The sequence below is a fragment of the Balaenoptera musculus genome, chromosome 7 (genome assembly GCF_009873245.2).
Source record: "Balaenoptera musculus isolate JJ_BM4_2016_0621 chromosome 7, mBalMus1.pri.v3, whole genome shotgun sequence".
NCBI lineage: Eukaryota > Metazoa > Chordata > Mammalia > Artiodactyla > Balaenopteridae > Balaenoptera > Balaenoptera musculus.
The window spans coordinates 77,979,101-78,005,644 of NC_045791.1; the positions used below are offsets into that span (position 1 = coordinate 77,979,101).

Below are 26,544 nucleotides of genomic sequence, written 5' to 3' on the forward strand. Positions count from 1 at the left end.
ATTTTTACATGCTTATTGAATAAACCCTCTCTCCAAGAAAGTTTTCACTTTTTTTTCCCTAAGAGTAAATTAATTTGAACAGCAAAAGGTTTAAGTTTTATTTGAAACTCACTGTGTATAAACTTTTAAAAGTCTGATTTCTTTTGCTAGGTCCCTTAATAACCCTTGAAAGTTGTAATTATTTTCTTTAGTTACTTTATAATTGTCTTTTCCTGGACTAGGCCTCCACTCCATTCCCAGTAGAAAATTAGTTTTAGTCTAGTTTGTGGTACAGTGGCTACTACTATACATCCATTCTCCATTTATTTATTTTTCATCAAATTCAATGCTTTAATATTTTCACTCTCAATGTACACACCAGTTATTCTTGTGGTTACTACCTACTTACTGGGAAGTAGCCCTTAAAGGTAAAAGGCCATGTATGGGCTTCTGAAAACCCTTTCTTCCCTCTGGGCATATTCAGGTCTTGAAGGCTTTCTTCTTTCAGTCTTTACTAAACAAATTAGATTTGGAGTCCTAGGAAGTAATGAAGTGGTAGAAGAAAGGAATGAAGAATGAGTTCCATGTTCTTTCCAAAGCCCTTCCTAGGAAAACAATAATTTATTACTCATTTTGGAATTCTGATTATGAGGAGAAACTCCCCAAAACTTAAGTGAATTATTTTGCCAGAGGACCTAAACAGTACATCAAATTCCAAGTCAAATTGTTATAAGTTTGTTACAGATTGTGTAGGTTCAAACCCTCCCTCTAACATTTCTCCTCTGCGTGCCTCAGTTTCTTTATCTGTAAAAAAAGTTCAAAAATACTACCTACCTGATTGGACTGTTTAAAGGATTAAATAAGTTAATACTTATAAAGCACTTACAAATATTTTAAAATAAATTATATGATCCATACACCCATCCAGTGCAACAAGAACCGCCACCACAAGTCACAAAAGAAAATAGGTTCCCTGGCTTTCGGCTCCTTTATCCCTTATTAGGGCTGTGCTTTGTCCACAGAGGCACACTATGTTAGAACATTTGAACTTTACCAGAAAGGTGTTTGTATCTAACTTCAAATTATGAATTCCTGAACATCGGATGATATACCATTCTGCTATACACTCAGGGGCCCCTTAGAGTTTGGAGAGTGAGAAGCGTTAAGTAACTCCGTCCTGCGTATTTGCAAGGGGCTTTGACATCCAAGGAGCCGCTGAGAAACAGTTACTGGTATTGAGAAAAAGGGAGGTTAAGTCACCCTGAAAAAAAAAAACAAAACTGGAGAGCTGCCTGCATTTCACTCTACTGCCTCTGGAAGAGGTGTGTTATCTAAAGTGCTTCCATCATGAATAATGATTGAGAAACTGCCTTTACTCTCCCGACTACTGTACTCCCAGGCAGAAATCCATGGGCTGGTGCCCACGGTGTCTATCTGGAACTTGGTTATCACACACGTTTAGAGCAACCCGTCCTGCAGCCTGAAAGGCAGCGAAAGGGAGGAGCCGGAATACTCCCGGTTAGCCGCGTTTCTAAGGTCAGACCCAACCAAACCCAGTACTTTTTCCGCGTCTGGTTCTTCAGGTCATTTCGGAATCGGCTACCTTTGTTTACATTTTGAGCTTGGCTCAGCACCAGAAAGCATCCGTGCTTTCTAAAAATAGAAGCATCTTGCATTTGTAGACGGTGCTGGGGGGAGCAAAGTTCATTCTCCTGGGTACGGGAGGACGCCTCCCCTGTAACACGTGCGGGGTGTGGCAAAACCTTTGAATAACAGGGGCCGTTTAAGTGAGGCGGGGGTTCGGGGAAAGGCGAGGAGGTTGGTGTGGGGCAAGCAAAGCGCGGAAGCTGTACGGGGATTCTTCTAGAAAGTGGGGTGGGAAAGGAGCTAGGGAGGGCGTGTGGAGGGAAGGGATCTGTGTCAGAACGTGCGTGTGAGCGGATACAAAACCCGAGAGAGGCGTGAGCAGCGCTGTGTGTGCGAGCGGGAGCGAGGGGCGCCGGCTCGGGGTGTGTGCGCCTGGGTGAGTGACACCGAGGGGCGGGCTGGCCGGCCGGCCGGCGGGCGGGGGCAGCCTACGAGGGGCGGGAGTGTCCCTGCGTGGAGCGGGCCGACCCGGAGTTGTGTCAGTGAAGGAATCTAGCCCGGGGGCCGAACCGGCTGCGCCCTCCGCCGCGAGCGCCGGCTGCGCGGGGCGAGCTCCGGCCGGCGCGCGGCCCAGGCAGCGGCTCCTGCTCCGCCCGCCCTCCGCGCCGCAGGGGCCGCCACCGTCGCCGCGCCTCCACCGGCGACCGCGCCCCCGATCCCTGTTCCCCGGCCCGGGACGGAGCGGCCGGCGCTCGGCACAGAGGTAAGCCCGGGATCCCCGGCCGCCGCCGCCGCCGCCTGGGACACCCTCCCCGCCAGCCCGCCGGGCCCGGGCCGGGACGCGGGGCTCGGGCGGACGCGGCGGGGCCTGCGCGGCCGGGACGGTGGCTGAGCCCGGGCCGCGCGATCCGCAGCCTGGGCCGCCCAGCCCCAGCCGCCTCCCGGGGCGCTGGGTGTGGCCCCCCGCTCGGCGCCGACGCGGGCTGGCCGCGCGGACCGGACGCGGAGGTCGCCGTCCTTCCTTTCTCGGGCCGGCGCGGGCGAGCTAGCCGGCGGGCGGGAGGAGGCGCCGGGTGCGGCGCACATTCGCGCGCCCGGAGCGAGCGTGTGGCCGCCGCGCTCCGACGTGGACCCGCCCGCCCCGGATCTGAATCGGCCGCGGTCCCTCGCCTTCCCTCCCCCGCGCGAGCGTCCCCTTCCACCCGCCTGGCGGACGGAGACCCACCCCTTCCCGCCGCCCTCCCGCTCCGAGCCGCCTCCGCCAGCAGCGTCTCGCCCTCAATCGCCGCCCGGCCCGGGGGCCGCGGGTCCGGGGAAACCCGCTCCCCTTGGGCGCCAGGCGGGAGCAGGATGCGGCGACCCCCGGTGCCGGCAAAGTCGCTGCAGTTGCCCGCGGCGTGACAGGAGTAGATGCCGAGCGACCCGGCCGCGGGACGAAGCGGTCGCGCTGCCGCGTCTGGGCGGGCGGACCCGGAGTCGGCCGACAGCGGCCCGAGCCCAAGACAGCGGTGGCTCCGGAGATGCGAGAGGGTCTTCCCGCTCTCTCCACACGCTCGACTTTTCCGAGTCTTGGAAGATCGGCCCCGCTCTCTCCCACTCTGTTCGGCAGTTAATACTTACTGCAGACGTAGGAGGTGAAGGGCTGAGACTTTACCTGGACGGGGATGCGACTGAAACCTCCCATCTTATCAACTGGAGGTTTCCACCTCTTGGGGGTTTGGTGTGTGTGTTTGTGAACTTCCTGAGCCTTCAATTCCCAGCAGTCCGGGTTTTAGCAGATGCCAAGGTTTTGGAGACCTGACATGTAAAGATTCTTTCTGAGCATCATTTTCCTTTGAGTGTATTACAGAATCTGTAGCTTTAGAGCTAGTGAAAAACCTTGAACTTCAAACACAGTCTCTTTCTTTACATAAAATATTATGTGTAATATTTTTCACTTGCTTATTTACATTTAAAAAAATGTTACATTAAAAACTTTTACCAGTCCTCTTGCAAGTAAGAAAAGAACGACTCTGAAATTTTAGAACCTATGCAGAGGAAGAGGCTTTATGCCAGTATTTAAAAGAGTAAGGTCGTGTAACCTTTATGACTGGTTTAGTTTGTCTTCAAGGAACGATTCATTGCCATTATGATTGATTTTGTTATCTAGAGATAAAGCAGATGTGCAATATGGCAGGGAAAAGAAGGGACAGGAAGTCAGAAATTGCTTCATTCTGGAAAAGAAATAAAGAATATTCAAGTAACAAATACAGTGACTTTGAAAGATACTCTGAAAGTGAAGTCTACAGTTGCTTTCTGGATAAAGTATTTGATTGGCCTTATAAAATTGTATCAACCAGAAAGCAGTGTGTTGTATGGGTGGGGGCAGTTTTTATCAAGTAATTGTAGTGTTTTTAAAAAATCTGTGTATGAAAATATTTGTTGGAGCTCTAAGTGGGGAAGAATCAACTTTGGGAATGATTTTCTATTTGGACAAGGCAAATACTGCTGCAGTCTCTAATTAGAGTTTTGGATTAAACTCAAGCTTTGTTAAAATCTATTTTATGGGGCAGCAGAACAAAAAATATGTCCGATTCTTTGTGTGGCTTTAAAAATACACACAACACACACACACACACACACACACACACACACACACACACACACACACACACGGCTAGCTCCAAAGGATAATTTGCATAAAAATACAATCACTTGAATGCAGGGAATATTTAAGAGGATAGTAAAAAAAACTCAACATCTGGGGAAGGAGTACATTAATTGGAAATTTTCTTTCTTTCTTTAATCCTTGCCTCTGAAAATATTAAATAATTTTCTAGGAATCAACTTAGTTTAAAGTACTTACTTAGGCAAAATGATCAAGACTCCTTTTGTATTCATTTTGTTTTAGGGAGCCCCCTAATGAAAGCCTTCAGTTGACTGTTTCTGTGCTTGCACTTATTTTCAAGTGGCCTTTGTGGGGATAGGTGTCTGTGGGCTTGTGAGGCTGCTTGGGCAACCTCTGTACTGATCAGGAAAAGAAAATGCTTAGGCCACACCATTTCAGTCTTTGATGCGCTGCCAATAGGAAGCATCTCAAAGACCTGCTTTGCCGTGCAAATGGAAATACTTTCCATCAGAAGTTAAGCTTTAGAAATGTTTCATTTTTGGTTCTAAGTTTTATCAGTTTCTCAGCCTCTGATCATAGAGTTGTGCTGTTGTTTTCAATGAACATTCATTTATGGCTTTTGTGTTGAAGGCACCTAGGTGGTCTTCATCCTGTTTACCTTTACACAGCTTTAATCAGTGTCTTATGAGGCAGGACAATAACTTTTGGTTACAGTTTGATAAATGGAAGAAGTTGAGGTTGCTCATGGTAAGATCTAAGCTGCTACCACCTGTCTCGCCATATGATTAGAGTGGAGTGGGTTTTGTATTAGACAGATACTGCTTACTCACTGCTCCCTTGTGCTTCTTTCCCAGTCATCTTCTGTAGACCCTTTACTGTTATTTGACTGTGATAATTGAATCAGATGGCTGTTATAATTTTTGTACACAGAACAGTTGCTTTCACAAGCATGACATAGGACATGAGGGCAGATACATAATATGGGCAGATTTAAGTGATGGAGTCTATTTATTGATCTCTGAATGATCGTGCATAATTCAGCCAATCAATTCATTCCATCACTGTTCTGTCTTAGAGTGTAATTACACAATTAGAATGTGATTTTCACGATAGAAACAGTTAAAAACCCAGTACACATAATTATAGAAGAAAAACAAACTTTTCTTTTTTCTTCCATTTTTTTGAAGTAGTCTGCTATGAAGGTGTTATTTCCTTGACACATCAAAATGGCTAATTTGGAGTCGTGATGCTTGTTATGTAAATAGGCCATATGTTGAATTTCTATAGAGGTTTATTCGTTCAGTGTTGTGATAATGGATAGGATTCCCTAAGTACCATAACTAAGAAAAATAATCTGTGAGGATGCGTTTCTGTCTACTATTTATATCCTTCCCATTATTTTTGTTTAACAGCTAGAGTTTTTATTTTCTAATAAAAATATTCTTAAATGTGATGGTGTTATTTACCCTTATACATACAAATCTTTCTCTCTAGTCCTGACACAAACTCTATTCTCATTTATGCACCTGTTTAATAGTTTTCACGGTTGATGTCCTGTTGTTAGGCCAGCAGCTGCATGCCTATTAACTTTTTATATCCTCTGCTAAACCTCTTCCTTTCACACTGAAAAGACTTTTCTTTCCTTCATACTGTTAACGTTCTCTTCATCACCCAGACTGGAGACCTAGGAACCATCCCTGACTCTTCTCTCTCTCGTTCATTCCATTAGTAAAATCGGGCACCAAGTCCTGTTAACTCTTCCTTTGTAAGAGTTTTTCCGAGCCAGCTCCCACATTTCCTTGGCATTCCTCACTCCCCACACCCCGATAGCCCAGGCCCTCGGCCCTCCCTATTCTAGGATGATTATAATCTGCTACATCCCGTCTCTCTGTAATTGAGTTCTCCCCATGCTTCGCACTTCATCATATCAACCTTCCTAAAGTCTCTTCTCCTTAGAATTCTTATCCAAGGATTGTCTCACAGGAAGTCTGAGTTGTACTCAGATTTGTCTGATTCCAAAGCTAGTGCTCTTTCCACTAGTTCAAATTCTTTTTATGCCCCCTCCCCCTCCCACCACCTTTGGTCCAACGTACTCAACCTGGTTTTTATTTTTTTTTAATTAATTAATTAATTTATTTTTGGCTGCGTTGGGTCTTCGTTGCTGCGTGCGGGCTTTCTCTAGTTGCAGTGAGTGGGGGCTACTCTGCATTGCTGTGTGCGGGCTTCTCATTGCGGTGGCTTCTCCTGTTGTGAAGCATGGGCTCTAGGCGCACAGGCTTCAGTAGTTGTGGTGCACAGGCTCAGTAGTTGTGGCTCGCGGCCTCTAGAGCACAGGCTCAGTAGTTGGGGTGCACGAGCTTAGTTGCTCTGCGACATGTGGGATCTTCCCGGGCCAGGGCTCGAACCTGTGTCCCCTGCATTGGCAGGCGGATTCTTAACCACAGTGCCACCAGGGAAGCCCCTCAACCTGGTTTGAATATACCTCACTCTTGCCCAAATTTTACTTACCAACCTTATTTTCTACTTTTCTAACGTGAACCTTCTATTCCTACTAATTGGATCTCACTGTCCTTCTAAGATGACTTTGTACCCTTTTGTTCATGCTCTCCCTTTTAGAATGTCTTTTCCTTTTTCCTCTGACCTAAGCACAATCTCCAAGTTAAGTCTGCTTGCCCTAATCATGTTACTCTCATTGGATTCTTCCTCTTCTGCCCTTTTGTCTACATCATTCTTTAGACCAATAGATACTCTCTTATACGATTGTGTTCACAATTCTTGCTTTCCCAACGAGATTGCAAGTCCCTGGAGGGCACTGATGTACTTTGTATGCTATCTTTGAACCATCTACAAGCTTTGGGCATAGCAAGCCCTTGATAAGTAGACCTATAGAATCAATAAACTAGAAAGGTGAATTTGTTTTTTTAAAGATGGGCTTTGATATTGCCTGTGTACTGCTCATCCTCATGTCCTCAGAGCCTAGCTTGCAGCTTGACACCTAGTCATGACCTCAATAAATATTTGTTAACAGAGAAATTAATGTTGACATTGAATAAAAGGGACAAGAGTTTGAAGGAGGCGTCTGTCAAGGAGTTTTTTCCCCATTTTTCTTCAGTGGTTCTAATGAGCCTCTCCATTCATCAGCTGTGAGGATTCTGAGGCCTTGGCATTTTCCAGAGTTGAGGTACTGATGGAGGCTGGCAGTTGTGAGTTAGAATTAAGGAGGCTGTCATTATTTTAAGGTGGAGTGATGGGTCCCATTAGTTAGCAAAAGTGAAAGGATTGAGGCCTTATGCCAGTATTTTATACATAAAACAATTAGAGTTATCAGTTTTATAAATATTCAGCTAATCGGCTCCAAAATCCAAGACTGTATTGCAGAGCTACCCAACTTTTTCATTTAAAAGCTTCTTGTACATTAAAAAAATAAATCATCTGGGGATCCATCTAGGGATGAAAAGTGAGGTAGGGAAAAATTGCCACACCCATCATATTGTATTCAGGACAAAATTCAGTTCTTTCAACTTTTAATAAGTCTCACTTTGTACAAGGCACTGTTTCTGCCGGGAAGGAGTTTATAGTCCAGCAGGAGAAATAACACATGTATCTCAGAAACAAAGGTCTAAGAGAGCTCAGAAGGGAAAATTTCCTTCAGGTTGGAGGGCGATGGGGACCTTCCTAGAGTGACAGTTATTTGAGCTGATTATTGAAAGGCTTTGGGTCAGATTTCAATAGCTATTATTGGGAATATAGAGATGAGGGAAGGGCAGCAGGGTTGGGAGGAACACAGGCGAGGCATTCCAGGGTGTTTTGACTCTAACATCAGTCCTCTAATATACTACCACTGCTTCAAAAGCTGAAATACCACTAGGACTCTCCTGGGTACTGGTGGTCTGCAATGTTCAGTAATGAAACTTAGAGGAGATACGGAGACCTGAAATAGGTACTTTGGTGCCAAGTGCTGAACTGACCATGACATAAAGTGCAAAATAAGTCTTGTAAGCAGTATAACTGGTGCGTTTCTGGGTAGCATCCAACTGGCTTAGAATGCTTGAAGAGGTCTCCTGCAGTATGGAAACACCACTGAAGATGGAAACTTTCATAGTAATGTAAATAGGAAGAGGTCAGCACTGATTGTGGTCCCAAGTAGCCAGCCATCTGTGGGACACTGCCCAATGATCCTAGCAGAGCTCAGTAAATGAGTAAACATACTGTTATAGTTCCCAGATTCTGATTCTTTGTAACTACTCCATGGATTGTAAAACTAGGACTGATGGGTGTGAGTTTCAGGGAGACAGATTTGGGGTCAGTATAAGGAAGGTGGTCCTGTTATGGATTGTGCTAGTTCACGAGGTGGTAAGACCCCATGATTAAATGTATTTAAGCATGAGCTGTACCATATACCAGGCAATGTCTCAATGCATGCGTCATCTCTGTTCTTTCTCAAAGCAGTGCTACTGCCCCCCCCCTTCCCCCCATTTTACCGACAGGCAATACTGAAGCCTAGGAAGGTTGAGTAGTGAGTACATTGTACAGCAGGTGTCAGCCCAGGCAGTTTGAGGGCAGCGACTGAATATGTACTGGATGAAGAAAGGATGCAAACGTCAGATGGCCATTAGGATTTTTAAGGGCCCTTCCTAACGCTAGGATTGAGTCTTTAATTCTCCTTTCGGGATCAAGATGCTAATTGTTGCCAAGCACTAATTCATTAACAGCAGCACCCAATTCCTAGAAATTCAGAACAAAGTGAATACAATCATCGTCATCATCATGATGGCCACCACTTAGTGATCATCTCATTTAAACCTAACAGCTATCTTGCAAGGTAGGGATTATGTATCCTTTTAAGGAGGGGGCTCTAGGAAGTTACATAGCTTGATCAATCTGCAGAGTTGATCGGTGGCTTTTTTTCTTACACCAGGTAATTCGTGGTGATACGGGAAATATTTACCTATCAGTTCGGCACAGACACCGACCAATCAGAGAGGCCACCAGCTATATACCACGCTGTGGCTCTTCCCAGTGATGAACGTCCCCTGAGGTGATGTTGAGGCCAAGTCCAAAGGGATGTGAAAGATTTGGTAATATACCAAGACCACACGTCTGGAGCTCCAGAAAACTAGTGACTTTTTTCTATGTTCAGTGTTTATCTGATTTTATACATGATGTGTAGTACTATTAAAGAAAAAAAGCCTTCACCTGTAATTATATTTCACATATATTTCTAAATAAAGAAAAGTAGTTTTGCAATGGTCACGTTGTATCTTCCTTATAAATGGCAGGGCCTTCTTCCTCATTCCTTTTCTACCTTTTACTTTCCTCCAGTCAGAGGCTCATCTGTCTGGACACCATCCCCTCTTGCTTCCTCAGGGATCTTGCTCCATGATCTCGCTTTCCTTCAGGGTCTCAACCAGCCTTCTCCCTCGTCGCATAAGCATTCATAAGCCTTTTCGTTCTTTAATAACAAGAGAAGTCAAACAAAACCCCTGCGGCCCCTTCCCTGTCGGTCTGGTCACGTTGCATCTCCCTCCTGGGCTGAGAAGGCAGCTCCTTGAAGAACACGTCCTCACGCTACACCCCCACCTCCCCAGCCCTCTACAGCCCTGTCCTCTCGTAATGGCCACGTCTGTCCTGCAGACCGCCAGATTCATTGGCCAGGAGTCTCTGGTGTTACTGACCACTACTCCTTGAAACCTTGCTCACCTGTTTTCTGAGTCATTCCTTTCCTGATGTCTTTCCTGTTGCCCAACTGCTCTGCATTAGACTTCTCTGCTGGTTCCTCTCCTCCTCCCAGACCTCAGTACCCTCTAGGGTTCCCCCTTCAACACTCTGCTCACCTCTTCTTTTCTTCTGCTACCACCTATATGCCATCGATTCCTAAATCTGCAACTCTGAACTCTTCTGACATCTGCTGCAGGTGTCTTAAACTCAGGGAGTTCAGAACTCTACTTCTGCAGCCAGCATATTCCTTCTGGGTTCTCTACCTCAATTGATGAAACCCACTTGACCAAGTTTAAACTCCGGGAGCTGTTCTAGGATCCTCACTCTTTCTCAACCCTTACTTTTCATTGATGACTAAGCTGTGTAAAAACTGTCTTCTCAAACCCTTGAATCTGCGCTCACCTCTCTAGGCCATTACCACCACGACTGCCTAGGTTCAGGCCCTCATCACTCTCTTGAGGGTTACTGCAGTAGCCTTGTAACTGGTCTCCCTGCCTTCTGCCTGGCCTGCTTCCAACCCCTTCCCCACACTGCCGCCTTTCTAAAAGGCAAATTTGATCATGGACTCTCTGCTGCTTCAAATCTTTCAGCGGAGTCACTGTTTCTCCAGGATAAAATCTAAGCTCCCTAGCCTGGCACAAAAGCTCCTTTGTGATGTGGGCTCTCCCTTCGGGTGTGTAATCAAAGTCTTCTCTGATGATCCTGGTCCCCACTGACTACCCCTGCCCACAGCATCCCTACTAAAGGAAATGAGTTGTTACAGGAGAGAAACGAGAGGAGGGATGGGAACAGAGAAGAGATTGAAGAACTGTGCTGTCCAGTACCGTGGCCACTAGCTGCCTGTGGCTGCCAAGCACTTGAAATGCACCTAGTCCAAACTGAGATGTGTTATGAGTGTGAAATACACCACGGGTTCAGACTTGGTATGCAAAGAGGAATGCAGAATAGCTCGCGAACAAATTTTATTGATTACATGCTGAGACAGTAACATTTTGGATATAATGGGTTAAATAAGATATATTATTACAATTAATTTCACGTTTCTCTTTATCTTATTTTTTTTTAACATGGCTACTAGGAAATTTTGAACTACCTGTGTGGCTCGCATAATAGTCGTATTGGACAGCATCGTTATAGAACATCTCCTTGTTCCCAGTAGATGCATCCTGTGTGAGCCAAGCCCAGGAGCTTTTTGAACGATTAAGTCAGCCCTACAGGTATAGAGAAGCAGCAGTTGCTCAGTTTCTTAAATCCACAGATATTAAAGTGCTTTAGAAAAGATTCAGAATCAGAGAGACAGATTGTGAAAACTACAGCCAGGAGTCCTTCATACAGTGTGCATGGGGCTAAAATCACGAGTCTGGCACATCTGTCTCGCCAGGCCCACCCAGTCACCATCAGGAGAGGGAAACAGGGATACCGTGTGCTACAGGGAGGATTTGAGGTAGACAGGAGGAGCAAGGGCAGGGCGAGTGGAGTCCCGGGAAGGCTCTTGCTTGTGAGGTACGGACAAAACACCAAGAGCCACGCCTAGGTCTCTGAGATTCCCCCATCCTGCCATGGACCCTTTCCCAGTGGGAGAAGTCCCAGGTCCTCCACTGTCTTGAGCCTCAATAATATGTACATGATAAAGCCATTGTGCATCAAACAAAATGACGTGCCCAACAACTAGTACTCCTCAGTTATGCCTTAAGACACTGAGGACAGCAGTCTGTGGATCATTTGGCCCAGAAGGCTTGAGGAAGGTACACGGGCTGTCACAAGGACCCAGAAGATAATATGTCCTAAGAGATATGCAGACCTTTGTTTTCAAGTGGAAAAGCCAACCAGTGATGGGAAAGCAGAGCTTACCAGGATGGAGCAGGAGGGAGAAACCTGGAGGTGATGGGAAGAAACCATGACTATCACGGGAAAAATTCAGCGGAATCAGGTGCCGGTGACTCTGATAGGCAGTGGGACTCAGCGCCTCTCTCCTGGTGGTTTGTGTGCTGTGTCCTGTTGAGCCCTTTGGTTCTGAGAAGAATGCCCCTGGGCAGTTGTTTTGATTTGCTTTTACATATTAGGCATTAGTATAAGATTCTGGTAGGAGGAAAGGTTCTTATGCTAAAAATAAAAGTTTGAAAGTCATACCTGTACAGAGACTGGCCTGAGAAAGTGGTGACCACCCTGGTGTGGTGATGGCTTCCCCAGTTGCAGGATCTGGGACCAGTTCGGGCGCTTGGCAGGAGCTACAACTCCTTTCCACCTGCACCCGAGTGACTCTCCATTGGGTTGACCATGCAGTCTGTCTGGCCTTACCTGGGAAGCCAGAACTGTCTCATTCTTGGGTACCACATTTTCACTTTGTGCCCCAGGTTCTCTCTCACATTTCCAAGTCCCTGATTTGAGGTCTTGTGTAGGAATCTCAGATTGCCTTGGGTAAGGATCCCATCACATATCTCCAAGCCTTCTTAAGCCAGTAGTCTTGCCTCTGAGCTACAAGCCCTAGAGTAAGCGCTTGCTGGTCCCTTTCAAGCTTCTACTAACACCTGCCAGCAATGGGCAGGAAACTCAGCTAGTTTAATAGGTATTTGTGGAATTGAAGAGCTTGCCTGGATACTGGCTGTTCCCTGATTCCAGACCCCTGACACCAGACACTGTTTGGCTGCCCCACTGGTCTCTGGGTCCCATTTGTACCACATGTGCACCTTGGGAGGGGAAGGGGAAGGCAAGTATAGGGCTGATTTTCCTAAATTATGGTACATCTGCTTCTTTGTTCCCTGTGAGAAGGCTGGTCTTAAGTGTGGGCAAGAAAGGTGGCTGCCTTATGGTGTGATTTCAGAATCCATTCTACTCAAAAGGGCTTTTCATATATCAACACTCTCTCTTTCCTGCTCTCTAATATGCAAAAGCCTACATGATAAGAACTCTATTCTCTTTCCTAAGACCAGTATGGGTTAGAAGAGAAGGAGAACAGATTTGATTTGATAGTTGAAAAGCCTGGTTCTGACTCATGTAATTGGCTGGCTGTAATGAACTTGAGCCAATTATTTAATCTTCCTGAACCTCAGTTTTCTCATTTATGGAGTGAAATTAATAATACCTACTTGCCTTGTTATGATTTTTTTTTTTAATTTGTTTTATTTATTTATTTTTGGCTGCATTGGGTCTTCGTTGCTGCGCGCGGGCTTTTCTCTAGTTGCGGCGAGCGGGGGCTACTCTTCGTTGCAGGGCGTGGGCTTCCCGTTGCGGTGGCTTCTCTTGTTGCCGAGCACGGGCTCTAGGCGTGCGGGCTTCAGTAGTTGTGGCACGTGGGATCAGTAGCTGTGGCTTGCGGGTTCAGTAGTTGTGGCTTGCGGGCTCTAGAGCACAGGCTCAGTAGTTGTGGCTCACGGGCTTAGTTGCTCCGCGGCATGTGGGATCTTCCCGGACCAGGGCTCGAACCCGTGTTCCCTGCATTGGCAGGCAGATTCTTAACCACTGCGCCACCAGGGAAGCCCTGTTATGATTTTTTGCAACTAAATAAAACAAGGTATAAAGTGCCCAGCATCAGGGCCTAAAATGCAATGCTATGAAAGTGGTAACTTAAACTGGTCAGACATGTGCTCCTTAGACTGAATGATTTTATAGACCCTTCCCTGAGACTGATAAGAAGGAGATAAGAAACCTGGGCCAGGAGGGCCAGAATTCAGCCATCCCTGGGTGAAAAAGGACCAGAAGGAAGTTGCCTCCACATTCTGCTTAAGGCCCGTCCTGCCTAATGGTTTGCATTTGTGAAAATATTCGTCTGGGATTATGAATACAACACGAAGCCATGGAAAAAAAGGCATGTTTACATCCTCTCCAGGGTAATATAAGAATAAACAAAGCAAGTTTTTGAGTCTCTGAATAGTCAGGTGCACTGCCATCAAAATAAACTTTTATTTCTATTCTTTGCTGATAAATTATAGATAAAGGAAGCCACTAAAATACCCTGAAAAGGAAGATTCATATACAAATTAGATACCAGGGACAGATTTCACACTTACTTTGTAGGAGCCATTCTTTCCTTAACTGTGGGTGTTTGGGAAGTTCTTTTATTGTAGCCTTTGTTGCTTACAAGAAGGGGGGAAAAGCTTTAGTATACTCAGGAGAGAATGGTTTTCATTGGAGGCAGTGTTGTTCTCAGTGAGGGCTCACTTTCCTATATTGTAGTGCTTGCTAATACATAACCGAGAAAACCCATAAACAGCAGTAAGATAGTCTGATCTGACATACTGCCACTTATGATCGACCTGTGTTTATTACAGGAACGTGGGCAGTCCTATAATTTTTAAAGGGGAAAGTGGAAGATGTTATGCTGGCTACTGTGACTGCTACTGTCCTGATCTAGAAGGTCTTTGTCCTTTCTCATTCATTTCTCCTGTGACGTCTGAATGGTGGACTGGATTCAGTACATTCAGGGGGCTGCCAGTGACTCCCTGGGCTCTTGATGTGATCTCGATCGCCCCACTGCAATACCACAGCCTCAGTATAGTGTCATATTCAACCTGAGAATACTCAAGGAGAGAGTATAAACCTACTACCTCTAAAATTAAAAATAAAAGCATTAAAAATAGTATTTAGTGCTGGTTTGTGGCACTGAATATATAAACTCATTTATTGTTCTGGTAGTCCCAGAGCAAGAAGTGTTGCAGTTGCAATGGGTGATATCAACTAAGGTTGTCATGACAACATTAATTTATCACTTCCAAACTTTGGTAGGATTTCACCTTCTGAATCTCCTGGATTGTCTTTAAATTTATAGTTATTTCTCACTTATTAAGGCGAGGCATATTTAGCTATTGCTTACATAAATGCACTGAGTATCTTCATGAAATTTACTGATGTGAAATTAGAAGCATAGAAGGTGGGGACTGGAAAGAGAGAGTGGATGCTGTGGTCTGACAGTCCCCCCAGAAGCAGGAATCCCTTCCACAGTATCCCAGTCAGCCAGTTGCCGTTCGAACCCTGCCAGGAATGAGGTGGTCACAGTTTTGTTACACTGAGGACCGCTGCCCATGGTAGCCTGCAGTGCTCCTAGATCTTGAGCCCCTTTAGATTTGGACCTTGTCTCATTTGTGGTTGGACCAATACTCATTATCACGCACATCAGATAGTGAAATCTGCCTCCCTGTAGCTTCCCTGTTCATCTCCTATCGCCCTTCGGAGTGCCACAGGATAGTCATGCACCTGAGTGTGGTAGGTCTTCACATATTTGACCATCGCTATTGTATCTCTTGTTCGAAGTCTTCTCTTTTCAGGCTTACGTGGTCCCAGTTCTTTTGGCTGAGATTCGCCATCCTGTTAACACTCTGGTCGCCCGCCACTCTGCCTGTGCCATTTTAAAAGCGAGGCATCTTGAACTCAACACCCTGCTCCTGAGTTCTCTGAGTAGCGGAGGACACACGGCTACAGCTAACTCCCCGTCCAGGGCACCTTCTTTTGCTGATCTAGTCAGATCCTGTGTTGGCCTCCATTTTAAATGAGGGGCAGCACGTTGTTAGTTTATATCCAAAGTCAAATAAAACTTCCCAGTCTCTTTCTGGACAACCCCTACAAAGCCAGCTCTCCCGTATTCTGTATCCGTGCAGTTAACCTTGGGAACACACGTAGGGGACTTTACCTTTATTCTCGTTACATTTTGTCCCTTTTCGGTAAATCATTTTTCCTCTCCATCAAGACAATTTTGAGTTCTAATTTCTAAAAGTTCAATCTCTCAGTGGTACATTTTTCACTTATTTGTCAATTACACTTTTTGAGAAAGATACTTCCTCTGTCATTGATAAAATGTGGACCAAGACAGGCCAAAGAGAGAGCCCTGTGACTTTCTACAAGAGACTTTTTGACATCCATACATGAATTTTGTTAGCTGTTTTTTGTTTCTTTGTTTGAACTAGTTTGATCATCTCGCACTCGTGTTTACTTTCTTGCCCCCAAGCTGTCTAAGAGGATACAGTTAGGAAAGACTTAGTCAGATGCCTTAGTGACACTATCCTTATTGATCCACTTATTGCCAGTCATAGAACTATATTACGAAATGAAACGAGATGAATTGGAGTAACTTTTAGATTGCATTCATTTTTCTTTTGAAAAGTTTACTAAAAAACATATGTAAATATTTTTAATTTATTAAAAAATAATTTTGTAAAGTAAATTCATACTTCACCTATAATTTCAATTCACATGAACTTGTTTGGTTCAAAGGAATTGCTTTTTTGTGTATCATTCAGTTCTCTTTATGGAATCATTGCTTTGGAAACTAATTGGTGGTGGGACAGGAAATCACTCCTTAGGAGATACTAGGTGTCACTCCAGCACATCATTATACTCACATCTCCTGGGACAGACAGTAATCAGGCTGAATCATGTCCAAATAGCATGCTGGAGTCTATGTAAATGGCTCCATGACAGTTTCACTAACTGTGACCATGACAGAGAATGCACTGATGGCATCATGTCACTAATGGATGTGTTTTCTCTAAATGGAAAATCCTGTATTATTCAAAGAGGGTTTTTTTCCTTCTCACACAAACTCTTTGACTTTTATATTAATATCAAATGTCTGTAACTTATACATATGGTGTTTGTGTACTATGTTTGTTTTACTCGTGTACAAAATAGTCTTTTACACGCTTTTTACCTTGGACTCGATGGAAAGAAAAAATAATTTGAAAGAATAGTATCACGAGGAACTCAAATCTGTAATGAGTCAAGGAATAAACTCTTGCTTCATGAAAATACTACTATTTGGTAGTGCTTTAGATTTTACAAAATACTCTCACAAGTTTTTTTTTTTGAAAAAAGTTTTTGCTGACTGTAAAAATAATTGCATACTCTTCGAATTTGGAAAAAATACTGAAATGGATAAAAGAGAATTAAAAGTCAGCTAAAATTTCACCACCCAGAGATTGTCATTGTTAGTATCTGGTGTGTTTTCCTTCCAGACATGGATGTATGTGCGGTTGTGAGTATGTGCATACGTGTGTGTGTGTGTGTGTTTAAACTAGCTTCATGGTGGACCTAGGCAGTTTGTACTGAGCAATCAGTGTGACATAGTAGTTAAAAGTGCTTTGGAATCAGACACTTGGAGATTTCAGTCCTGGCTATGCTACTCATGTAGTGACTGTAAATTGCTTAAACTATCAAAACTGCAATTTCTACTTCTATAAAATAGGGATAATAATAGTATGTATCTAGTAGGTTTATTGTAAGAATTAATAAAATAATGAATGTAAAGTACATAGCATGGCGCATGCCTCATAGTAAATGCTCAGTAAATGTGAGCTATTATTGTTATTATACAGGTTTTCTTGTCTGTTTTCCTCACTTAAATTCTAGGGTAGCAATTTCTCTTGTCAAAAAACATTATTTGAGAAAAATTTGGAATGAGTGCATACATTTCAATATATGAATATACCTTAATGTAATCATTTCCCTATGCTTAGACCATTTCCAGTTCTTTGCTGTCATAAAGAGCACCACAGTTAATATCCTTTACATTTTTTTTGTGCATAGACAACAAAATGAATTACTAATAGCATTTTACAGAGAGGCAGAAAAAAATAATCAATTCTTTAGTATCTCCTTAATATGCCAGGTTATATGCTTGGTTTTTTAATCTCAAAATTCTCATTTAACTCTTCCACAACCCCGTTGAGGTACATCTGTTACCCCTATTTTTGGATGAAAAAGCTCTGAGGGGAGACAAGTAGTTTGCCCAAGGTCACAGAGATAGTGGTGGTAGAGATGGTATTTGAAACCAGCTGTCTGATTTCAAAGCTTAAGCTTTTCCATTCTGGCAGGCAGTTCATGCCTATCTTTTTAAGGCTGGTGGAATGAATAGTTACCATTGTGCTTTTCACAAAATGTCACTTGGTGCCACATAAAAGATAGGACACTTGGCTGGAACTCTTGGCTTACTCAATATAGTACCTCTTGTGTGCGTATGTTCTTATATGTTTTGGAATCAAGCCTCATTAAAATAAGGTGCTAACTAAAGGAAATCAAACATTGGTATGATTATTTAATGAAAGCAAACCTCAGGGAAGAAAACATTTATTTAGTCAAAAACACAAAAGTCATCTTTGTTTTAGTTGGAGGGACTAGGCCAGAATTACTTATCTCCCTAGGAATCAGAGTATTTCACACAAATCAGTATAGGAATTAAACAATAACAGCCAAAGTAAATTGATGCTGTCAAAAGGGATTATAAGTTTCATTACTTGTATATTAGGGGTTGAAAGGAAAAATCTTTAGCCTTAGTTGTAAGATGCTACATCAGGAAAGGGCTGTAACAATTGCTGTAGGTATAAGTATAGGTATAGGGGAGACATAACATTTACTGGGACAAACCCCCAAAGAATTATTTGGTGAACTGACAGGTTGTCTTTAATAAGTCAGCCATTCGGAACATTTATCTTGGCAGCTCTCAAATCTGACTCACAGCGTGTAGTGTGGCAGTCAATTTTTGAAGGAAAAACGCATAATTAATATGAAAATCAAGGTATAAGGTATTGCCAGTCAGTACCCAACACACAGTTTCTTAGAACAAAGGAGCAATTGAAGTTGTCTTTTAATAGGGTAATCCTGGTTTGTCATTTTGTAGGTTTCAGTTCTTAGTAAAAATGAAAGAAAAAAAACCCCTAGTAGTAATATTTCGTATCCAAGAGCTACTTTGTTGCAGAGCTTATACCCAACTCTTGTCTAGTCAAGAAAGTTATCTTTGGTTTTTGAGTTCTTGAATTTTCATAGCCCTTGAGCTTACACATTTGCCTTAGAAGTGTCCCAATTTTCCTTCAGTCATTTTAGTTCTTACAAGGGAGAAACGGTGTCCGTCGTAGCCCAATGACTAAGAAGGTTTGTATCGACACAGCATGCCCACCAGCTTGGCCCGTGGAGAGTATGTGCCCCATCGTGGTTTGCAGGTGGGAAGGGCCGAGCGAGTTCAGTTTGGGCTTGCTGCACAGCTAGTGAGTAGTTAGAACTGTGCACAAGACGATGGGCTGTGAATCTGTGGATTGAATCCGAGATGTGGCTCCATCCAGCGCTCGCTCCGTAGCTGTCTAACGCTGGGCAAAGTGCTTTACTGTCTCTGAGCCTCGGCTCGCTCTGCTCTCACACAGAGATAATGACTCCTGCACAAAGGTCATAGGGAGGATTAAATGCATTGAGCAAACTGGTGGGTGAACTCAAAAGTGCTTTCATGGTTAGCTCCCAAGTTATTAATTAATGGCCACAGGTCATGCCTCCCAAGGAGAAGCCGATTTACCATTTAAAATATTTTCAAATGAATAATGGGAATATTTGTAAAATATATGTAAAAAGACACCACTCCTGGGGCTAACCTCACCAGACCCTCCCTCCTAACTCTTTGCTTATACTCTATCCAATAATAAAGGGACAGGCCCTTTCTCTGCCCAGGAAGCCCCCAGTGCCCAGCGAGCTTGGCATCTCTCAGAGCTTAACTACTCACTCCCGTGGCACATCCCTCGATGAGGGAAGGAAGTCCTTGGCATCAGTAGGTGGTTCCTTTGAACACAGTACAGACCTTTATAAAAATAGCCATTTAGGTCTATTTTGTTGTTCCAAGATAGAAGCAAAACTTGTATATTTGATGCATTATTTTAGCTTTCAACTAAAAAAAGGCTCACAATAAAAGACTATCAGATAGCAAAGCATATTCCAACAGGGTTGCATTATAAACAATTACAGGAAACTCTTTGATTATTAAAGCAATCATTTTGCCAAAAGGGAGAATGAAAGAGAAGAAGTTAGGAATTTTGACACTGGACATCACGCATACTTTTCTGAAGTCTCCTGTGGTTTCCCCCCAGCCCTGGTAATGTAGGCAAGGGCTCAGAAACTGCTTTTAAGTCTGGCTGCCAGAGAGTCAATCCCACCCCAGGGGCTGTGCTCATTCCCTTTCCCCCGGGGCTGCTGCCGGCTAACCTTCCTGCCCTTTCTTGCCTCCCAGGTGGTCGTGGTGGCCCTTTCTCTCTGTCCTTTAAAAGGACAGGATTTGTTCATTGGCCACCCCAGCTTGGGCTCACTGTGGGACCCTTATGAAGGTGCTTCAGGTACTTAATGACTGAAATGTCTCCGTGGCATTCCTCGGAGATTGGCGGGGTGTGGGTAAACCAAGTGCTGGATGTTTTATACAAACCCCCATGAACACTTAGCAGTAGGGAGCCAACAGAGGGCCCGTGGAGCCCCGGACTCCTTGAGCTGGCTAGCTGGGAATACTAACCCTGCTTGCCATACTCATCTTGAATCAATTTCTAAATTTTGTTTCTCCTTCTGTGCAGGAAACTATTCTGAATTTCCCTTATTTGCTTTGGTACCGCATTTCATTCAGCTCATTTCTTTTTTTTTTTTTTTAAGAAATTCACGTTCTTTTATTTATTTATTTATTTATTTATGACTGTGTTGAGTCTTCGTTTCTGTGCGAGGGCTTTCTCTAGTTGCGGCAAGTGGGGACCACTCTTCATCGCGGTGCGCGGGCCTCTCACCATCGCGGCCTCTCTTGTTGCGGAGCACAGGCTCCAGACGCGCAGGCTCAGTAATTGTGGCTCATGGGCCCAGTTGCTCCGTGGCATGTGGGATCTTCCCAGACCAGGGCTGGAACCCGTGTCCCCTGCATTGGCAGGCAGATTCTCAACCACTGCGCCACCAGGGAAGCCCAGCTCATTTCTTCATCAGCTATTTTTTGAGCATCTGCTCTGTACTAGGCCAAGTGAGAGGAACAAAAAGCAATCAAACGTTGAAAAGGAGAGAACAGTTCACACCTCAGGTAGAAAGCAAGATATGCCTCCAGGGTTGAGAGAGAGGGAGAGGTTAAGTACGTAATGATTTTTTTTTTTTTTGAGCTGTACTTTCTACAATAAATTGTACTGCCTAAAAATCTATACCAGTATTCATTTATGTAGCAAATCCCATTGTAATGAGAAGTCCTGTTATCTATGACTGGGACAAGCATCATTTAGAACACAATTTCAGGGCAGCAGAAGACTTTGGACAGTCCCTTGGAGTGAGTTGAAATGGAATTTGACCTATATATCAAGCTTTTCCTTGATATTTTTCATTTCCATGTGTCAACAAATACTTGCCTTGATATTAAAGCCAGTTAAATCCATATTTCTTGCTGTAGTCAGGTACAGCAACATATAACCAAGGGCAACATACCCCCACCAGCCATATTTTGTTAAGTACATGTATTTTATCATAAACCTACTTGACTGAACTACTTGCACATGAATAGGATGAAAATATCAACATAACTACCATTAAAAAAAAAGAAAAGCCAGAGAATCTCTGATCTAGTCCCTTGCCCTTCCTTTAAGCAATCCCATAATTTATTTTGCTCACTTTCATCATAAGGAATGACAATATGGAAAAGATCTTGATTGTGGTAGCTGTGGTTTCTTTCTGTTTTCTCTAAAGGGTTCACTGTAACCCATTCTCCCAACTCCCATGCCAACCAGAGGATTTCTGAACACAGCCGCAAAGTGGCAAATACCAGTAAACCCAAGAGTCTCAGACTATAGGAATCTAATCAATGGATGAAAGGGAGAGTGAGGTGGAAGCCTCTTACTTACTCTTTTTCTGAACTTTTAATTGTTAGAAAATTTCTGAAAATTACGTAGTAAAACCTCAGTGTTTCCATAAACAAATGGCCTGAAGCATCAATTTATAAACACCAACAAATTTATTTACTGTTATCAGAAGAGCCTAACTTCTCTTGACTGTGTACTATAAATGGAAGAGTGACTGTCATTTATTGGGCTCCTACTCTGTGCTAAGCATTTACAATATCTCACCTCTAGTAGTCAAAATGATGCTTTAAGCATGTATTATTATTTCCATTTCATGTTCAACTTCGGCTGCTGAGTAACTTATCTGAGGGCACCAAGCTAGAAAGGGTATAAGCAGGGATTTGAACCCAAGTTTGTCTGATTCCAAAGCCTTTTCACTTTTTACATCAGGTATCTTGAGAGTGTCAAAAGATTTTTTTTTTCAAATTGTTAAAGTTACACGTTCTCATTATAGGAAGTTTGGAAAGCAGAGAGAATTATAAAGAAGAAAAAAATCACTCATAATTCTTCACCCCGGCGATGATCGCTACTAAAATTTTATTTTATTTTTCTTTCTAGGCTTAAGAAAGCTATAATTTATAATTTATATATCCAAGAGTTCCTCAGAGTGGTCATCCTTGAAGTTTATTCATGTTTTCTAACAATGTTGCCATTGCTTAAAACATTTTTGGAGCCAATTTAGGAACTAAATTCTCTGTAGACTCCCATGCACTGGGTACTTTGGTAGAGACATAGCAAAGAGGGTGTATCCGTTACCTAAATACCTGTCAAAATAATACATTTTTATGTTCTACCTTTTTGTGCCTTCTAAAATTATATGCTGCAAATAGTTGACCATCCTGTAAAGAATACCGTCATTGCCCTCTCCAAGAACCATAAACATTTTCTGCGACTTCAATTGTGGTAGGAGATGGAATTTACCAAAATGCTACTTCCTCCCATGTCAAAGATTGATGGAGGGCTTCCCTGGTGGCGCAGTGGTTGAGAATCTGCCTGCCAATGCAGGGGACACGGGTTCAAGCCCTGGTCTGGGAAGATCCCACATGCTGCGGAGCAACTGGGCCCGTGAGCCACGATTACTGAGCCTGCGCGTCTGGAGCCTGTGCTCCGCAACAAGAGAGGCCGCGATAGTGAGAGGCCCGCGCACCGCGATGAAGAGTGGCCTCCACTTGCCGCAACTGGAGAAGGCCCTCGCACAGAAGCGAAGACCCAACACAGCCAAAAATAAAAAAAAATAAATAAATAATTAAAAAAAAAAAAGATTGATGGACATTTTGGGTTATGTTTAAAAGTCTTTATTAAAAATTAAATCAATAAATGTTTAATGTCTCATTTGACAACTCATGTTATTTGTTACATTGTCCACACAACAATGTTTGCCTTTTGTGGTACATACAGAAAATCAAAGAATTGTTTTTGTCAAAAGTTTGAAAAGCACATTTTAAAATCAATTTCTTTTTAATGGAAGTATTATACTCAGTGAATTATTTCCCTCCAAGGAGTTTCTGTAAAAGCAAATATATCTTAAGTGTGATGTAAAGTCGGTAGCATCTTTTGTCGAAGTGCTTCACAAAGAAGCAGGCACGCATGCGCACTCACACACACATACATAAAAGATCGCTATCAAAATGGCCATTGGTATACTTTATCAAAGTGAAGAAAGTCAAGTAATTAAGTGCCAGCTGAGTTCTCGTCTCTTTGGTTTATTGCACACGACACTATTACTTTCAGAAAACAAACCTAACCCTCAGCTGAAGCATCTCCCTGGTTGTCTGGCTTCTGCCTTATTTTTCACAAACATTCTTATCTGTCCCATAAGGTTAGCATAGCACCCCCTTCCCAGATTGCTGGGCACCTGGGACATCGGGACCCTGGGTCCTAAGATTGGTGCAGAGTTCTTCGGGGCCACACCCAGGGCTCCGATGGCGGCCCACCGCGCATGCGCAGGTGTCCTAAGGGCTGCCCTCTTCCCTGGTCTTCCGATTGCCGAGATTTCCTGTGGTAAGACCTCATCGTGCTCTCAGAGCTCATTACAAAGTGTAGGCTTTGTCTTGTGTTTTAATCCTGGGCACTATTCACAGTGCCTGGCATTGTGTTCAGTCAGTGTGTTAGAGAAATGAAGGGTTACAATATATTCTCGCAGAAATGGACTGTTCAGAGGAAAGGTAGTCTGATTACAAGAGAGTCAGAATAGAATGGTGGATTCGAATCTCAGGGCTTAAGAGCCTCTAGGTCAGTCCTCTCACTTAAAGATGAAAACCGGAGAGGTCAGCTGACTTGGAAAAGGTCACCTAGAGAGGTGGCGCCAAGCCAGGCACAGCGTTCAGCGTCCTGAGGTCCTGTCCCGTCCTTCCCGGTGCTCCCTCCTTCCCTCGTTCCCCGGTTGTTTCCTGGAGGTTGAGCTGACTTTGCAGGATCAGTGACCAGAGCATTTGAAGCCCCACGCGGTGTTTAACAGAGCAACGGATGCAGAGGGATTCTCAGGGAACACTTGAAGAGATTGTTGACTTAGTGAGTGATTGCCTGGTTGACTTAGGAGCCCAGCATCTGTCTCTGTGCCTAAGTGGTTACTAGCTGAATGGTGAGTTCCCTGGGCTTGTGTGGATATTACAGGCTATGTTTTGGAAAGGAGATCATTACAGAAACAATAATAATAATAATAACAGTAACTAACATTTATTTATGATAAATTAGGCAGGATATCCCTGTGGTTTTAGAGTCTAGGCCCTGTGGTCAGATGGTCACAGAATCCCAGCTCCATCACTTGCCTCGTATATTTTTATGAGACAGGTGCTTTCGCCTTTTGGTGCCTCATTTTCTATATCTGCAAAATGCCAGTGGTAATAGTGCCTACCTCAGAGTATCGAAGAGTTAACCCATTGAAGCCCTAGAACAACGCCAAGCACTTTGTAAGAAAGTAATAAATGTTAGCTGTTGTGGTTATTAAAATATCACTACTGTGTGTGCCAAATTCATTGCACAAATTATATACTATCCAGTCTTCCCAACATCTCTGTGAGGAAGCTACTATTATTGATATTGTCCCCCATTTTACAGTTGAGTAAACTGAGGCTTTAAGTCACAGGTAAGACCCAATTCCTTGTCTGCCTGACTCCAGAGCCTGTGCTTGGGTGTGGGTGTGAGGGAGATGAGTGGTGTGGCTTTGAAATGTGAGATCTGACTTCCCAAATTTCTTTTTTTCCCTAGAGCACTCCAGACCCTGACCACTGTCAGGAATATCTCCGCGGATTCCCAGGTAAGTAGAGATGATCCCTCCCTTCTCTGTGTCCTCCTGCTGCCCACATGGCTTGCTGCCCCTGCACCTGCAGCTGACTCCCACGGGTCTTGTCACAGTCTGTCAGCCTTTCAGGATTGTAGCGCCAGAGTGCTCCTGTATAGGTGTACAGACCGAAGAGACAAGTCGCTCATGATGGGGTGGGGGATGGGGGATGAGGGATGGGGGATGAGGGATGGGGGATGGAGGCAAGGAGCAGAGGACTGAAAGCAATCCTCCCCCACCCACCTGTGCCTTCTCCACCTACATCACCTACATCGACGTTTCTATGGATTTCTGTAGTTTCATGCATGCGAAATACCTCAAAGTACCAGGGGAAAAAAGTCTTTATTTATAGAGATCGTTGTGTTGTAGAAAGGAATTATGGTTAAGAGTGGTGGGCTCTGGGGCCAGACTACTTGGCTTTCCCTCCTTGAAGTGATAACCATTTTTGCTGCTGTTGAAGAACTTGGGCCAGTGAATCTGGAAGTCTGGCTCGCAGTCGTCAGTGCTCACTCAGCGTTGAGTGGGAGTGGAAGGACACAGACTTTTGAGCCAGACAGCCTGGCTTTGCATCTTGCTTCTGCTGCCTAGTAATTGTACGGTCTCTGCATGTCACCTGCCTCTCTGAGCCTCAGTTTCCTTCCCTTTAGTATGGGGATGATTATACCCATCTTGCAGAGTTGTTGGGATATTTCTAGCTCATGTATGTAAAGTGGACTATGTAAGATTGACATTCAGTTAAATGGTAATTATTATTCTTATCAGTTATTGGTATTTGACTGGGTTCATCACAAGTATTTGTTGGAGGGGAAGCATGTTGTTCTTTTTCGTTCCTCATACTTTACAAAAATATTTTTATTTTTATTTTTTCCCCCCAGCAGCCTTGCTTGTTTAAAGTCATTTGCTTAGCAAGCCATTTTTCACTGTGAAAAGATCATCTCTGGTCTAGATCCTGTCAAATGATTGTAAATTCCAAATTGAAGTAGTCCAAAATAATGAGGTCTTATTGCACCTGGATGTTTCCATGAATGTTTAAACTTGATTCTTTTTACATAACCCTGAAACTTCAGCAGTAAGATGACTGTAACTTTTTGAAAAGAGCCATTAACGTTGGTGGGAGTTGGTTGTTTTCCGTGAATGCAATAGAATACTTTACTTCCTCATATCTGAAATCTGAATCACCACGAAAACATTTTCTTTATTGTTGTTCAAAGAGAATTATTATGGCAACTACTGGTGGATTCCTCCTCTCTCTGTCTCTCTCTCTGTCTCTCTCTCTCTCACACACACACACACACCCCTTAGTTTTTCTTTCACACACACACACACACACACAGCTTAGTTTTTCTTTCCATTAGGCAACTGAAGAGTTACTATGTAAATTCTGGCAGCCTTCTCCCCATCAGACAAGCAAGGGCACAATCAATTCCTGTTTTCTTGGAACGTACCAGATAATCAGAAACTCTGATTATTCTGCTGGAAGGCAACAAACAGCTTGATGGAAAGATGTACCAACTGAAAACAATTCTGATCATATTTTTGTCAGGAGAATGAGATGCCTCCAGCTGTCTGTCACTAATTATATTAGAGGTAGAAAGCAGGAATGTTTTGGCCTGCGAAAGATTATGGTTGTCTCATGCTGGAACACCAGTTTTACTGGCTGCTTATCCCAGAACAGTGACATTGGACGTCCATTCTGTAACTCATCTTGCCAGTCAGTCGTAGTCTCAAACACATGTCACATGAGCACACTTAAGGAATTTTCTAATTATAGTTCAAAGGCT

General features: G+C 43.8%; 2 protein-coding genes across 4 annotated transcripts in view; both read left to right on the forward strand.

The window, feature by feature from the left end:
- Positions 1 to 9,408, forward strand: part of LOC118897971 (atherin-like) — a 55,898-nt gene extending 46,490 nt beyond the window's left edge. Inside the window, exons 2-3 of the mRNA XM_036857660.1 lie at positions 2,460 to 3,370; positions 9,093 to 9,408. Of these exons, the coding sequence (XP_036713555.1) occupies positions 2,460 to 3,367 (908 nt within the window). The 3' untranslated portion in view covers positions 3,368 to 3,370; positions 9,093 to 9,408. The remainder of the gene's footprint in view (positions 1 to 2,459; positions 3,371 to 9,092) is intronic.
- SPATS2L (spermatogenesis associated serine rich 2 like) overlaps positions 1,774 to 26,544 on the forward strand; it is a 167,899-nt gene continuing 143,128 nt past the window's right edge. Inside the window, exons 1-2 of one of the 3 annotated variants that reach the window (XM_036856993.1) lie at positions 1,774 to 2,002; positions 24,691 to 24,739. The gene's annotated coding sequence lies outside the window, so the exon portion shown is untranslated. Of the gene's footprint in view, positions 2,003 to 2,074; positions 2,330 to 24,690; positions 24,740 to 26,544 lie in introns of those variants that run through there. The other 2 variants (XM_036856996.1, XM_036856992.1) reach the window with 2 other exon arrangements.